This window comes from Ischnura elegans, chromosome 8 (genome assembly GCF_921293095.1).
Source record: "Ischnura elegans chromosome 8, ioIscEleg1.1, whole genome shotgun sequence".
Taxonomy (NCBI): Eukaryota; Metazoa; Arthropoda; class Insecta; order Odonata; family Coenagrionidae; genus Ischnura; species Ischnura elegans.
The window spans coordinates 54,317,135-54,332,743 of NC_060253.1; the positions used below are offsets into that span (position 1 = coordinate 54,317,135).

The following is a 15,609-nucleotide window of genomic DNA, read 5'->3' on the forward strand; positions in this document are numbered from 1 at the left end:
ATTTCATGGAATGATTCCTCCGTTGGGTTTCCCTTCTCAGCTCGTGAGCGACTCTTGCCCTTCGACCGCATTGTGACCCTGCGAGATTATCTCACTTCCCAGACTGGCGCCAACCTATCGCTTAGGCGTCGCCATCGATGTTATATCGACATCATACGCTGAATCTTGCCCTCATTAGTTCAACACTGTCGATTCAACGCATTTTTTTCCGTCTATTTTTCGTCTTCGATCGCCACAGCTGCGCCTCAATAAATCATTTTTTTCATTATTTCCCAATGTATTGGTGCTAAACTTAGCAATTTGAAAACTTTCCGTCTCAATCCGGTTTATAACCGCACTAAGCGTGCTTTCCTTAGATGTCATCATAAAAATTCCAACGCGTGACCATGTTTGGTGAGGAAATGTTTTTTTATTTTGCCGATCAACCCCATATCGGAAGACACTACAGCGTCGTCACCGTAATCATGGGATCTGATTTTCAACAGGGAAAGGCAGCCGTTTTCAAATCTCATATGAGTGTTTTGGAAGCAAAGGGGTAGGTACAAGCATAGAGTAAGTATATATAGAGAGTTCACCACACGTACAAAAATCGTATACGTTTTTGGTGTAGTTCTAGAACAATTAACCAGATGGCTATGAACAATTTTGGCAATTTTTTTTAATTTGCTCGTTCCACAAGTCTAAAAATATATTCTGAAGCAGAAAGGGTTGCTACGTTTAGTGGAGACATTAATTATTCGATTTTGTTTATAACAATTGTTACAAAATTTTTTTCTCTAATTTCGGCTAGTTACTTGACTTTTCCGAGTTTATATTTCTAATCCATTTTCCGGCAGACTGTTCTTAGTATAAATTTGAAACTTGCAGGAAATGTTTATAGCAGATTTTTTTCCGTACTGGTAAACTTTAATTTGTTCATAACTAAGTTTCAACGTTGTTATATGTGTTTATATATCTTTCGGGCGAAAAATCTGGAATTTTGCGGGGTACAAATCAATCGCCTGCCAACTTTCGTATCTTACTCTATGGTACAAGTGATTTCTTTTTTCTATACACTGTTAAGTACATAAATTAGGGACAGAAAAAAAACGAGATGAATTAGATATTTGATATGGAGTGCATTTGATTTGCCACTCGATGTCAGCATAGAACTGAGACTCACTCGTATCCCTTGGCAACCAATTTTTGTGTATTTCTTCTAACAATTATCTTTACCTAACTCTGTTGAGAAAAATATACTTGTACCCCTTGGCTTCTCACGCCCTCATATAATATTCGATTTTCCGCCCAAAGGTCCACAGTTATGCTATTTATTGGGTTGAGAGTGGATTCACAACTTAATTCAGAGGGAAGTTAAAGAACTTCTCACATTAGATGATCTAGCTTTTCATTTGGAACTTTTATATGAATTATTATTTTAGATGCACATGAAATAATAATATTAATATCTCCTCGTATATTTTCTCTCGAGAAAGTCTATAATTTATTGATACCTTTTTTTAGACAAGGAATTATGTCAACTATTGACGATTATATCTACCCGAAGTGTTTTAGAATTATTTTTCTTTTCCTTTTCTGTGATATGTAGTAAGTTGATGTGAAAGAGAGCAGTGAGTGAGAGGATAAGTATGTAAAATCATGCGTTCATTAATTTCAAATTAATCGCATTAGGATAATGAACACCTAGCTTAGAAATGTTTATTTTAATGCTTATACGAACCACAGAACTGTGCATTGCAGTGTGCAATGCCTTCCCAGCCTTTGGGTTCTTAAGCGAGGAAGATTTTGATAGTTTTTGTTGAAGTTTGTCTGGGATTGTCTATATAAAAGGACGGAACCATACAGGGTCATGTATTAAGTTAAGTTTCTGTTAATTTAACATCGTTATATTCCATGCTACTTCGTAGATACATGATTGGTGCAACGAATTGACGGAAGCAAATATTATCGCGGTTTAGAATCCGTAATGATGTGGGGTACAACTCAACCGAGGCGTCGACGTCATATTCAGAGCATTTCATTTCCGTAATATTTTAATGCATTACTTGAAAATATGGGAAAGTATTGAAAGGGAGGCGATAATTGGATGCTGAAAAAACGCTGTGAAAGGCTTTAAAATCTTCATTCAAAGTTTTACAGATCTCACCAGTTTGTTTCACACATCAATAAACAAGTGGCGTTCAATGCGCTTGATAATTTTGTGGCAGTTCCTTCTTTATTGTCCCTTCCATACTGTTACTTCGCGTTATATCTACACTGACGCTATAATCTAGGCATGGAGATAGGGTTGGTGTGGTGACTTGATTTTGGCTTTCCACCCCGTGGACTCGGGTTCAAATCCCGGCGGTGGTAGAAAATTTTCAGATACTGCTTCAGTGTTGTGTGGAGGACATTTCAAGATCAAAACTCCGTCCGTCGGATGGGACGTTCAGCCGAAGTTTCCTTTGCGCCTTTCGTTAAGTGCAAGCTAATCCCAATGGCGGGTTTCTCTCCACCCTTTCTTAATTACCATAGGAATTTATCTTTCCTTCCATAACCTTCCCTCATGTCGCAAATGACCTCAGCTATCGGTCGCCTCCTCCAAATACCATACCATGACCTTGAATATTGCGGTAAATGATTTATTTATTTCACCACAAAAAACGGCACAAAGGCTTTTACATTGGCTGTTTACTTAAATAAATAATAGCAAATAGATAACACAATAAATAAAAACTAACAGAAAACAAAATATTTGAACATGAGAAGGGGCAATTATGGATTAGGCAGCGGTGAATTATTCAGATGGCATTTTAAGGATGATTTGTAAATAGTGGCAGAGGAAAACAGGTCCAGGAAAGGGATTTTTGAAGCTATGGAATTCAACAAGGACGGGACTCGGTAGAACAGAGAGTGTTGAGAGTACGGAATACGGAACCGCGGAATGTGAAGCAGAGAGTTATCACGTAAGGGGCAAGGAGGAACATGATAACGGAAAAGAGGGAGAATTTCGTTTGTAGGGCGAGAACCAGTGACGTCATGGCAAATATAGCACTGCCGGAACGCACTTTCCCTAACTTTTTTTACGTGTGAAATATTACTATATAGTTTTACTGCAAGTTATTATTTACATTTATTACAAATTCATTTGTTTTGGCTACGAATGCAAACATTAGAAGTCTTGAAGCGACAAAATTGATAAAAGTTTTATTTGTCCATTATGTCTTTTGTTCAACAGTGCCGGAACGGCACCCATGAAGAGAACAGCTTAAGATTCTATGCAGAAACATGAGAACATATTAGACCCGGCGCGGCGGCTTAACTACCATAGGAATTTATCTTTCCTTTCATTACCTTCCCTCAAGTTATATTAGAGATCCTGAGGGAGGAAAGGATAGCGTCACGGGCATAATATCTGAGAGAAAAACAACGCAGATGACGATAGAGAACATTTTCACTGCGATTCAATCAGGGCGAATGACGTTCGGATATGAACTCGTAATCCGTGATTCACCTCCGCTTCCATGAAATGTGCGTGCATGGCGAGTGAGGAGGCACGTCTGCGACTGAACGTGACCCCGCGGTGGAAGAGCTAAAATTTGCGTGACGCTTTGAGTGTCTGGCGCCAGTGGAGTATGAGATAAGGGAAGCGTGTGTCAACTCCGACCGACACAGCTGAAGAGGGGGAAGTTGCGTCGAGATTACATAGCTACCAACGACCGTGCAAACGCTGATTACTGGAAGAAAATCCTTTAGCTTCCAGTTTTGGAAAGAATTTCCCTTTTGAGGTAAAACTCGGAGAAATTATAGTCAGGATGGGTACATTTTTATTTTTGTCCGACTTGATTCCGGTTCGATTCCTGGCGTCGGCATTAGGTGCCAGTTCATAATCAACTGTTTAATTTTCAGTTCTCAGTTTTCAAAGAGTATGATTGATTTTTGTTATGGTATCATGAATAACTACTTAAAATATAAAGTTAAACGAAGATATCGTATTGCTCACAATTTATTGACCTGGTACTACACGTGTTTTAAATTTTAAACCTAGCACCATTATATTGTACAACTATTGTGTGTATTGTAGAATGTATAAAAATTGAAACACGTGTAGTACTCTGTCAATAAATTGTGGGCAATACGACATCTTTGTTTAACTTTAGTTATGTTGTTCCACGACATCTCTCCTAAGAAAGCTGACTTTATACGTAAAATATGTCACCTTAAAAGTGATTGGTTCTGCAGCAGCTCTATTAAAACTATGCCGTGTAAATTATCTACGAAAAAAATTAAAACTTTGCTCTGCGCAAATTGCGTTATTCGGTTTCGTAATTACTCATTCCGTTACGATTCGGTGAAAGATATTCTGGATCCCCGCTGGGGTAAAACTTTTATTAAATTTATCGGAGCGCAAGAAGTTCTTTATCCTAAACTCAATTTAAACTTGAATGGATACAACACTTCAAATATTCAACACTAAAAATACTAACTGCAAGTAAGTATCTTGATTGAGATTTTCGTCAGAGCTATTTTAGTTGGCTATTTTTAATCCTTGCTATACTGAATGCAGTGCAGCTCTGGGCGTTAATTGTTAAAGCCGGTATTGTACCTGTAAAGGTGGGTTATAATGGTGCATTTTGCGAATCACCCTGAGTGTACCCCATCCCTATTTTGAACTTCCCTCTTCATTATCCCTATATCCTTTCACTATATCAAAGAATCCTATTCTCTTCCTCCCACTTAGCACCCCCATTTATCCTGAAAAATCGTTAGGGTGCTCGCGTTGTGAAGAGGTAGAGGTAGTATCGCATAGTAAAGAGGTTCACGCACGCAGCTTTCCCACAGCATCGGCAACGAGCCAATCTTCCACTGTGAGACGTCGAGTCATGGCCCTCCATGCATCGAGTATAAAGGTTATGCGGTTAGTTGTAACATTTTTACAATGTTAAGCGATAGTAGAAATGATAGTGACGACATGTCATCAGCATGTAAGTGGTGGCTGATTAGTACGTTAAGTAATCGCAAATTCATGGCCCACCCCATAAATAAAGTGTGACAAGGTCTGGGGGAGTATCACCATCTGTATTTGCAACTAAAGGAATATCCAGACAAATTTCAGGAATACATGAGGATGTCACCTGAAACGTTTCCATACATTTGGGGCAGGGGAGGGAGCCTAAAACGCAACCAATCACGGAGAAGCCTCCCGATATACTTCGGTGAAACACCGCTCAAAAAGACAAATTCTTTTGTTTTTGAAAGCTGTCTCGCACGACCTCCTGGTGAACCGTGAAGTAAACCTCTACCCCGACCTGTTCAATATGCGCGCGTCCATAACACACAACGAATTTGTGTTATCTCGAGATACCGCGACCTCCAACACCACGTCTTACCTCCTCAATATGCGAATACCTTAACACAGATGCCAAATGAATTAGGCTGGGAGCCGCTAAAGACTAGGAGGCTGCGCGATAGGCTTGCTTGCTTAGATTACTTGAGCATTTGAGAATAGATATCTTTAAGAGCGACACGGAGAACATCATATTTGAACCCCACTATATATCCAGGTCCGAAAAAACGATAAATTAAGAGATATTTTGTCGAACGCATAGGTATGAAAATCCATCTTTCCCCCGAACAGTAAGGGACTTTAAGGAAAGCTAGGTGGAACTTCGTCAGAGAATTTCCTTTATTTGTTGACGTCTTGTGTTCTGGCAACCCCCGCCACACGCCTATTGAGGTGGCTTAAAAGGAAGTATGTAAATGTAGATAGATGTAGATAAAGTCCAAACCCTGCCTCGCGTTTGTATCTCCCCTAGTAGTGCCCTAGCCCAACATATCTACTATACCTTTTCTGTAACAAAAAGCCCGATCAATTGTGGATTAATGCATAATATTTGTAGACTGAAAATATCTTGTTGAGTTTTTAATCTCGAGTGCTCGGATAATGATGTGTGTCCATTGAAAAACCAAGCCTCGGTAACAAGCTGCATATTTTAAAGCCGGCTTATAAAACATTTTATATGTCCAATGGATTGAGGACGATCTGTATGTACCCACATATAGCCGTATATTACCATTGACGGTACCCGGGAAATCACGTATTCATATTTTTTAAGAGCGAAAATATCTTGTTGACTTGATTAATTAGTGTAGGTACTCGAATAATAATAGATGCTGACTTAAAAACCAACTACATCTACATAATACCCTGCGAGCCACCTCCAGGGTGTTTGGCAGGGGGTGATCAATCACCAGCATGTAGCATGCAATTGGACTCCCAAATGCACACCATACAGTACAAAAAACGTCACTATACCAACAAATTATACTATTATATGCTGTTAGAAATAATAATAAAATTAATAAACATGCATTAAGTTTTACATAGGCTAGCAGGATACACTACAAGTCATGCAATCTATTTATGAGTTTTATCGCTGCCGTTATAATCCCTTATTGATCGTGGAAAAAATGACATGCTGAATCTATCTGTTCTACAATCTATCTCTCTTATTTTATTTATATGATCTGAACTTCCGTAGTATGTTGGCGTCCGTAAGATATGGTTAACTTCGTTAGAAAAGACAATACTCTTGAATACCCTCGGTTACATACTGTAAACATTATTATCGGCTTGTGAACCTTTTCGATACCCTATAAAATGAAAACGATATGAAGATACCAACCTAAATACAAATTCACGCGTTGAGGGCAGTGGGATGCCCACTGGCAGTAGCCGCTGAAATTATCACGGACACCCGGTAGCAGAATGGGAATACCAGTAGCTTTAACGGGGCGGAAAATTGAAAGGCGGTGGAACACACCTACGTAGTTATGTGTACCTAACCACTGTACGTAACTCGCACAGAGAGTCCGGGCAAGAGAGCGGCTCTTTTCTAACGGTAAGATTTCCCAATCGCGGAGAAGGCGCGGAAGTAATCAGAACGTTCACCCCGCCACCTGTTGGCAAATCCATTGCGTCGCGTTGAAGGTGAGTCTCCGAGGAGGGAAGAGGTGGGGGGAGGTTTGGCGCGCTATTGTTGTGGTTGCCCGCTCGCTTGTGACGGGGGAAGGAGAAGAAGCAGGGTGTGTGTTGCCTGTAACAGGCGCCTCTTGTAATCCTGCCAATTGGACGAAAGCCCTCGGCTTTGAAAACGGTCCCTTATACTGGCGGGCAAAAGGCGGAAATGTGAGATTGGTTATGATAGTTTTCAGATGGATATACAACCGCTCTCGTGAAATTCAGGGATTTGGATCGAATCCAATGGAGGGGAAAAAATCTCAATTCCTCAGTTCGTCCATGATTCGTCAACCTATTGCAAAAAAATGGTCTCCCATTTAATTTTTCCATTGTTTTTCCTTTTATTTTCTTATCGCCACTGGTGTCTTATACAATCGTCCGTGTAATTTAGGGAATTTTAAGAGAAAATCTGTCGATTTCTCAGTTCGGTTATGATTATTCCTCTTATTGCAAAAATAATCTCTTTTAAATTACCTACAATTACTGCAATTCCTCTGGTTCTCGTGCAATGAATGTTGTCACGTGACTGGGAGGTTGTTCCCGGAGTAGTAGGTACTGTATACTCACAAGTTCATATCCGTCTCGAGGATTATTCGCGAATATTTTTTCACTTCGTCGTAAATATCGACTATTTTTTTTAATTCTTGCCTTGCCTTGGTTTTGAAATGGCCGCTTATACTGGCGGGCAATAGGCGGAAACGTACGATTGGTTATAATAGTTTTCAGATGGATATACAACCGCTCTCGTGAAATTCAGGGATTTGAATCGAATCCAAGGGAGGGGAAAACATTTCGATTCCTCCGTTAGTCAATGATTCGTCAACCTATTGCAAAAAACATTGTTCTCCCTTCCATTTTCCATTGTTTTCCCTTTTATTTTCTTACCTCTGCTGGTGACTTATTCAACCGTCCGTGTAATTCAGGGAATTTCAACTGAAGAGAATATCTGCCGATTTCTCAGTTCGTTCGTAATAATTCCTCTCATTGCAAAATTCATCTTTCTTAAATGACCTTAAATTAGTACACTTCCTTTTGTTGTCTTACAATGACTGGTGTCACGTGACTGCGAGGTTATTCCCGGAGTAGTACTGTATACCCACAAGTTCACATCTGTCTCGAGGATTATCTGCGAATATTTTTTCACTTCGTCGTAAATATCTGCAATTTTTTCAATTCTTGCCTTGGTTTTGAAATGGCCGCTCATGCTTGCGGGCAATAGGCGGAAACGTGCGATTGGTTATGATAGTTTTCTGATGGGTATTGCTCTCGTGAAATTCAGGGAATTTGGATCGAAACCAAGGGAGAGAAAAAAATTTCAATTCCTCTGTCAGATCATGATTATACCTCGTACTGTAAAAAAGAATTGTTCTCCCAATATAAAGTATTCCTTACATTTACTTCACTCCATTTTTATTTCCTTACTGCGGCTGGTGATCGATACAACCGACCGTGTAATTCATAGAATTCTAACCAAACTGAAAAACTCTCGATTTCTTAATTCGTTCATGATTATACCTCGTAAAGCAAAATTCACCTTTCTTTAATAATTTACCTACAATCACTGCAATTCCTACTGTTTTCTTATCATGGCAGATGTCACGTGACTGTGAGGTTGTTCGTGGTGTAATATTGTATACCCACTAGTTCATATCGGTCTCAAGCAGCGGCGTAACTAGGAATATGCATTGGGGGATTGGGGGCTTGGGTGGAGGAATGAGGGGCCTGGTTGGCGATCCCCCCTGGCAACGGGGGGGATCGCCAACCAGGAAAAATTTTGAAAAATGGTATTCCTGGAAATCATTTTGTCACTTAAAAACGTTAAGCAGATGCAGTTATTATGTATCAAAACTAGACAATAGTTTTAAATATATTTTTTTATTTCTCTGAGGCTTTGAAGGGGCATCTATCCCCTCATCCCCCCAAAAAGTTACGCCATTGGTTTCAAGTATTATTTCCTTAGCTCCAAATATTTCTCACTTCGTCGTAAATATCTGCACCTTCTTTCAATCCTTGCAAATTCTTTGGCCATTCGTTTCGATTGGAAGGAATGATTATTTTACTATTGTTATCATTATTATTATTATCATCATCATCATCAACCAATTGTTACAAGTAGGCCATTGGCCTGGTGGTATAATGAAAATACGATGCAAAACAATTTTAAACATTATCAGAAACCCATAGTCCCAACTTATTCAACCGCTTTTTAAAAACATGTAAATTTTTCGGGAAGGGCAAAAATAATTCTGCTAGTCCCTTATGGTCCTATTCAAGAAAGAGAACTGCTTTACATTTATCCTTTGTGAAAGGCACTTTATCTTGAACTGGTGATCATTTTTCCCAACAAAGCTGGTTTTTTTTAGTCCTTCCAAAACTCTTTCCATGCTTTTTCTCCACTTTTATTTTAAGCATATCACATAGCGAGCTCCTTTTCCTCTTCTCCTGTAAACTCTCTCACCCCAGCACTCCTTGCCGAACTTAACCTGAACTGACGCTGACCCAGACTATTGACACTGGACCGAAAACAGTCTTAGAACCTTTACATATATTTATGCTTATTTATTATTATATATGCTTAATTATGTTTTATTTATTTATTTATTTATGCTTGGGAATATTAAATATGAATAAAATGAAGGAAAAAAGTACTAAAGTAATGTATAATTTAAAAATGGATAGACAAGTTACTGGGCTCTATAAATGGAATTTCTCGTGCACAGCCATTATTTCTCTCATGTTTTCAATGAATAACCAGAAATTTTTAGGAATTTCAGGACCAGGAATTTCCAGAAATATTTTATCTCTCCATTCAACAGATATTACTCGAAAATCAATCTATCTATAATCCACAGATCAAGACGAAAATTTATTCATTATTTTTTTGCGTTGTGGTTTGTTAAGAGTTAATCGAGGAAATTTATACGTTGATGGTGAGATTCTGGCTACGCAAATACAATTTTTACAGCATAAATTACTTTCCAATATTCTAGGACGATTTTCTCCCGTTGTACTCTAGAAAATGACTAAAAATTGCGATGGTCAATAGTTATTCCAATTGATTTTCATGTTTAGAATTCTCGTCGTCCAGAAATATTTATATCTGCTAAACTTCAGCTCCTTGTTGTAACGGTTAGGATTATATCTTACTTTTGACACAAAATTTACTCCAATTAAAATAATTGTTTTCAGCAGTTTCCCTTTCTACGTTATAAAATTCGAAGTTATTCCATACCCACTTAAAATTGATGGTTTTATTGCTCATAATAGGCTGATAAAATTGGATTAAAGCATCTATGTCATTGAAATAGTCGAATTTTAGGTCTTTGGATTGGTAAAAACTTCATTCCGAAGGCATGACGCTCGGAAAATTCCCAATTCTGCGAGAATCGTTGCCTTTCTCTATTAGCGGTGCAAGGGCGCAGCTAGGAATTAAGGCTGGGGGGGGGGGAGTTTAGATGCAACTAATTTCAGAGGTGTCTGGGGGCATGGAATACCCGCCAGGGTAAGCGGGAGGGGCGAGATTAATAAATTGCATAATTTTAAAATAAATGGTTGAAAATGGTGAGGTTTACGGCTTTCTGATGGATATTTTATTAATCCTTACATTATGGTATAAGTAATATTAATCCAATTAATTAAAATGGACTTAACTTAAAAATTTCTCTGAGCTCTGGGGGGGGGGGGGGGTTATCCCAAAAAAAACCCCCCTCGCTGCGCTAAAGTAGCGGTGAATCCCTGTTCAGGCCATTGGATATCATTCAGGAGAAAATAGATACTTGAAATAAGACAACAGGCTGAATTGAATTGTTTCCCGAGGACATTCACAATCCGTCTTGTGTACACCTGCGATACAACTGTAGCCTCCTACGAAGAGGCAATCGTTCGATTATGGAACACGTTCTTTCATCATCGCGGTATTCGTGCATGGAATCAGCAATTCTTTGAACGCGAATTCCAGATGTGTGCGTATCTGTTTTGTTTTGTTGGGTCGTAGACCTCCAGAGCAAGCCAAGCTGCATTACACTAGCATTGCACTTGTAAGAACACATGATTCAATTTTTTTAAATTAGGGCCAAAAAAATTTTGCTGTGGTAGTCTACAATAGGAGCAGCTAGTTTCATTGGCAATTTGCATAAATTAGATCATAAATCAACCAAAAAGTGAGGCCAATGTTGGAATCACCTAACCTCGGATTAATTAATATAATAATTCGTCTAAATATTTCCAATTTCCATAATAATTGAAAAAACTCAGACGAGTGAAAGTTTTGAAAACAGTTACCTACAATGTAAAGCCACTAATCAAATCAAATAAAATCGTTGGAAATAAATGCGATGGTGGTTGGCGTAACATGGTGAAACTCCTTCATGATGCACAAATCTTAAGAAAAGACTTAGCTCTTTCACAAAATAAAATATATTTGCGACCGGTTTCGATACAGCGTATAATTATCTGGCAATTACAAGTATCAGTACATAGAATTTATACCCTTGAAGGTGTTAGAGGGGTGGTAGAGTGGAGGTGGAGAAAGGGGGGAACTTCGGAGTACCCATTGCAGTACTAATTCACATTCAAAGTACATTCGGAGTACTAATTGCATCCAAGTCTTTTCTTAACCTTTGTGCATCGTTGGAAATATTTTTTCTAAATCAACTCACCACTCGCTGAGTTTGGTTCAAAATGGAATGACGGATACCCTACAATGACTGACATGGTATTTAGAGCACACCGATAGCTAAGGTCAATTTGCGCCATGAGGGAAGGGTAGCAAAGGAAGGGTGGAGAGAAACCCGGCGTCGGCATTAGTCTGTTCTTAACGAAAGGCAACCGCGGGGACCATGGCTTAACGTTTCACATGCGTTTTATCCACAACTATTCTGTGACCTTGGTTTACAAGAAGTTCATCACCAGTCACATTGGAACATTGATTAGTTTCACGGAGTAGTTTATAGTTACTCAAACCTTTTGACTATAGCCACCAACTATTTTATTATTTCGCAAATTTTGGTAATTCTAGTGCTTCCCTGTGTATATCCTCCAATTTCTCGTGCATGAAAATGGTATGGTGGACACGTAAATAAGTCAATCATTTAATAGTCGTACAATACTGTCGATATTATTTGTCATTTTAGTGTTTGGGTTTCCATTTTCATTCGTATAACTTATTTCTAGTGAAAAGGGCAAATAGATACATCCATGCAAATAAAGTACTAGTTAGTAGTCGAAAGTTAGTTGTATGAATCGTTTATGTTACTACGAGGTTTCCATCTTAGGAACATGCACGAAAGCCATCAATCGCAATTTCTTAAACTTACCCTTCGAGTCGGATATTTGGTCCATCTTAGGAGTGGGAGCAACCTTGTGCGATGAGACGAGGTGGCCATCTCCGGTGTTAATTGAGGATGGTGGCCGGGAAACTTCCATCTCTCGGGGTCACGCACCCCTTTCTTGCCATCTGCACCGGAAACGTCGTCTCCCTTCCTCGATAATCGACCGCCCTCCGAGGCATCCCGGTCGTGCATACCGCAGAAATTCGCTTCTGCCGCATCCGCTCGTAATCGACTCGAGAGAGGCTAGGCATTTTGCGAGTGCAGCATCAATTGCGATCCGCGGCGTAATTACGCTATCAGTGCGATTTCCCGCCGCGGAAGAAAACGCAACCTTGCGGTGCTGTTATGCTGAGGTGATGCAAAAGCGTCTCGAATCGGTTATATTGCGATGTGGAATGAGAATGTAATAGATGCGACGCCTACTCCTCATGTGCGCATAGAAAACTCTCACGTGAGAAAGGTGAAAATGTTTGGGTTTCATGGAGGAGTGGAACCAAGCCGACCCGTTGGATTACCCATCTTGAAAATTGCTGGTTATCAAGCGAACGGACATCTGGGTATACATTTGAAGTGTTGGCTCAGAAAGACTACCGCAAATTTTTCTTAAGTACCGATTGGAATATTTGTCAGGTAAGGATCACTAAAGGCTCCTAAGTTTTGCCTTAAGTGCACTGAAAAATTTCTCTACTTCTTTTGAATTTTCCCTCGGGCGAATTCCCCTGACATAGATGACACATTCCCCTTTTGATGATTCTCATAGATACTCATAGATTCATTTTTTTCGTTTATAATGATATAAATTTTACCTCGATTAACATGTTTAATTCATTATATTCATCCATTTTGTAGTTGTTTTATTAGAGCATTCTACCGATTAAGGAAGGTTGCATGGATTATTTAATAAGTATTATGGAAGTCTTTCTTCCCTTCACAGTGAAAATGTTTGGATTGCATTGGGGAGAAGAACGAAGTCGATCAGTTGGATAACCCATCTTGAAAATTGCTGGTTGTCAACCGAACGAACATCTGGGTTTGCTATTTAAGAGTTAGATTTATATGAATGGCTCAGAAAGGCTATCGCAAGTATTTCTTGAGTGCTGATTGAAATATTTGTTAGGCATGGATAATCATAGCTCCCTACGTTTTGAATCAAGTGCGACAAAAAATGCAGTTTGTTTACTTTACTTTGTTTACTCTTCTTTTGTTTCCCTTGGGGGAAGTATAGACATTGATCCTCATGGATTCTTTTTTTCTTTAATACCAGTATAAACTTTACTCCGATGAACTTTTTATAGTCATTATATTACTCCATTTTTTAGTTTTGTTTTATTATTATTAAATTATTCTATCGATTAAGGTAGGTTTGCATGAAATATTTAAGAAGTTTTCTGGCAGCCTTCCATCACTTCATGGAATTCTCTCTCGTAACAAAAAATACCCCTTTTCATTCTATCTAAAGATTCTATTCTCTTCCTTCCATTCCCTGTTCACCCAACAGTCTACGCTTTAACACTCTTTTCAACATCCCCTTCCCGCTAAGTACTCGCTACATCGATACCTTCTGTCTCCTCCGTAACTCATCTTGAAGTTGCTTCTCCTCACCCACCATATCCAGCTGTTTGTTTACAATATATTTTATGAAACAAAATTTATCGATCGGATATTTTTAGAGCTGGTACGATATTTTACAAGGATTTAGTTATTTGAACGCATTGTAATTGACCTCTATTGATGTTGAACGGTTTGCACATCCCTAAAAACGCTCATTTTTATCTCAATATCTTTCTTCTCGGCCAAATATTAGTGTGGTAAACATTCAAATCATTTGAAATTTTAATAAAACCGATTTTTACTAAATATTTTGGTGGTCAGCTTCAAAATTCTAACTTGATATTTTTTAACTTGGTATCATCATTAACTCTTTCTAACCCAAAGCTGCTTCTGGGAAAAATTAAATTTCATGACGTTTCATCTTAGAAATGTGAACATTTTCTATTCAATCATAATTATTGTGGCAGTATTGTATTGTATTGCAGTGGCACGTATTTCGCTGTTAAAATTTACAGCACAAAAGAACATGTAGTTTAAATCTTTCCTTAATAGAACTGAAAATGTATAAATTTTTGATGTTGCTTAAAATCTACATTGGGTTATAATGGGTTAAGTCGTTGCATACCGTGGAAGTAAGGTATACACGAATTAGGGAAATTTGAGGCAGCTCAATGTCAATGACCCATGGATGATTTTATGCGTGACGACGCAGTATAATTGTTGGAAAATTATAAAGTGGAGGATTGACGTAGGCTTTACGTAACGAATTCAATTGCGTGACTCCTTTAAGTGGCGTGTTTTGTGATCGGTAATGCCCTCGAAGCGTATGCAATAGTTGCCGAGTGTGCAAAAAAAAGGTATCTCTTTGCGTGAGTCTCCGGAATCATTCTCTTAGGGGTTGCACGCGCGGCAGCAGACAGCTGACCGAAACAAGAGGTCATTTGCACCTCAAAGTCCGCTGACACTGAAATTCTTCGCTGCATTTCGCTATGGGGAAGAGCGTTGATTATTAAGTTGCCACCTTTGTCATTCGCTTACCTCAATATTCAAATGAGATGGGCGTGGATCCCTCTTTCCATAGCACGCACATTTACGTACGGTTTTGTGTCATCGCGCATTCATAATACGCTTACAAGTCCCCGAAGAGGTTGGCAAATGGCAAAATCGTCTTGAGAAAACAAAATTAACAGCCAAAGATCTCTGAAGTTGCTAATGTAATCTCTTCATTCTCTTCGAGTTTTCACCGCGCCCGTTGGGTTTTGGCGACAACAGTTTTGCTGACATTGCAGTCAGCGCCTTCCGGTCGAAGGTGAAGTAACTCGGAAAATTTCCGCCTTATATAGGCCTCTTCTACCCGCTACTGCTCTCCCATACTTCCCTCGCCTTATCAGAGAAGCTATTGAGATAGCAAAAACGTCGGCGAATTTTAGCAGGAAAGGGGTTGGAAAAGGATTCTCCAACCAACAACCAATGGGAGACCAGCATTGAGAGATGGACAACCACCGACCAATGAGTGAGCAGCAGCGGGATGAAGAGGCCTATATAAGGCGGAAATTTTCCGAGTCACTTCACCCATGAAAATACTTAAAACAAAAAAATATATATATATATATAAAATTGTTCAAAATCAAGAAAAAAAATGATAACACTTGATAAAATATGTGAAAAAATATATAAAAATGAACAAAATGCATTGTTATACACAAAAAAATGAAATAATTGAGAAAA

The 15,609-nt window shown here is 38.9% G+C and overlaps 1 protein-coding gene across 1 annotated transcript in view; it reads right to left on the reverse strand.

The window, feature by feature from the left end:
- The window catches only part of LOC124164414, a 39,339-nt gene extending 26,764 nt beyond the window's left edge, over positions 1 to 12,575 (reverse strand). The window contains exon 1 of the mRNA XM_046541738.1: positions 12,316 to 12,575. Coding sequence (XP_046397694.1) covers positions 12,316 to 12,424 — 109 coding nt within the window. The 5' untranslated portion in view covers positions 12,425 to 12,575. The remainder of the gene's footprint in view (positions 1 to 12,315) is intronic.
- Positions 12,576 to 15,609: the final 3,034 nt, after the last annotated feature.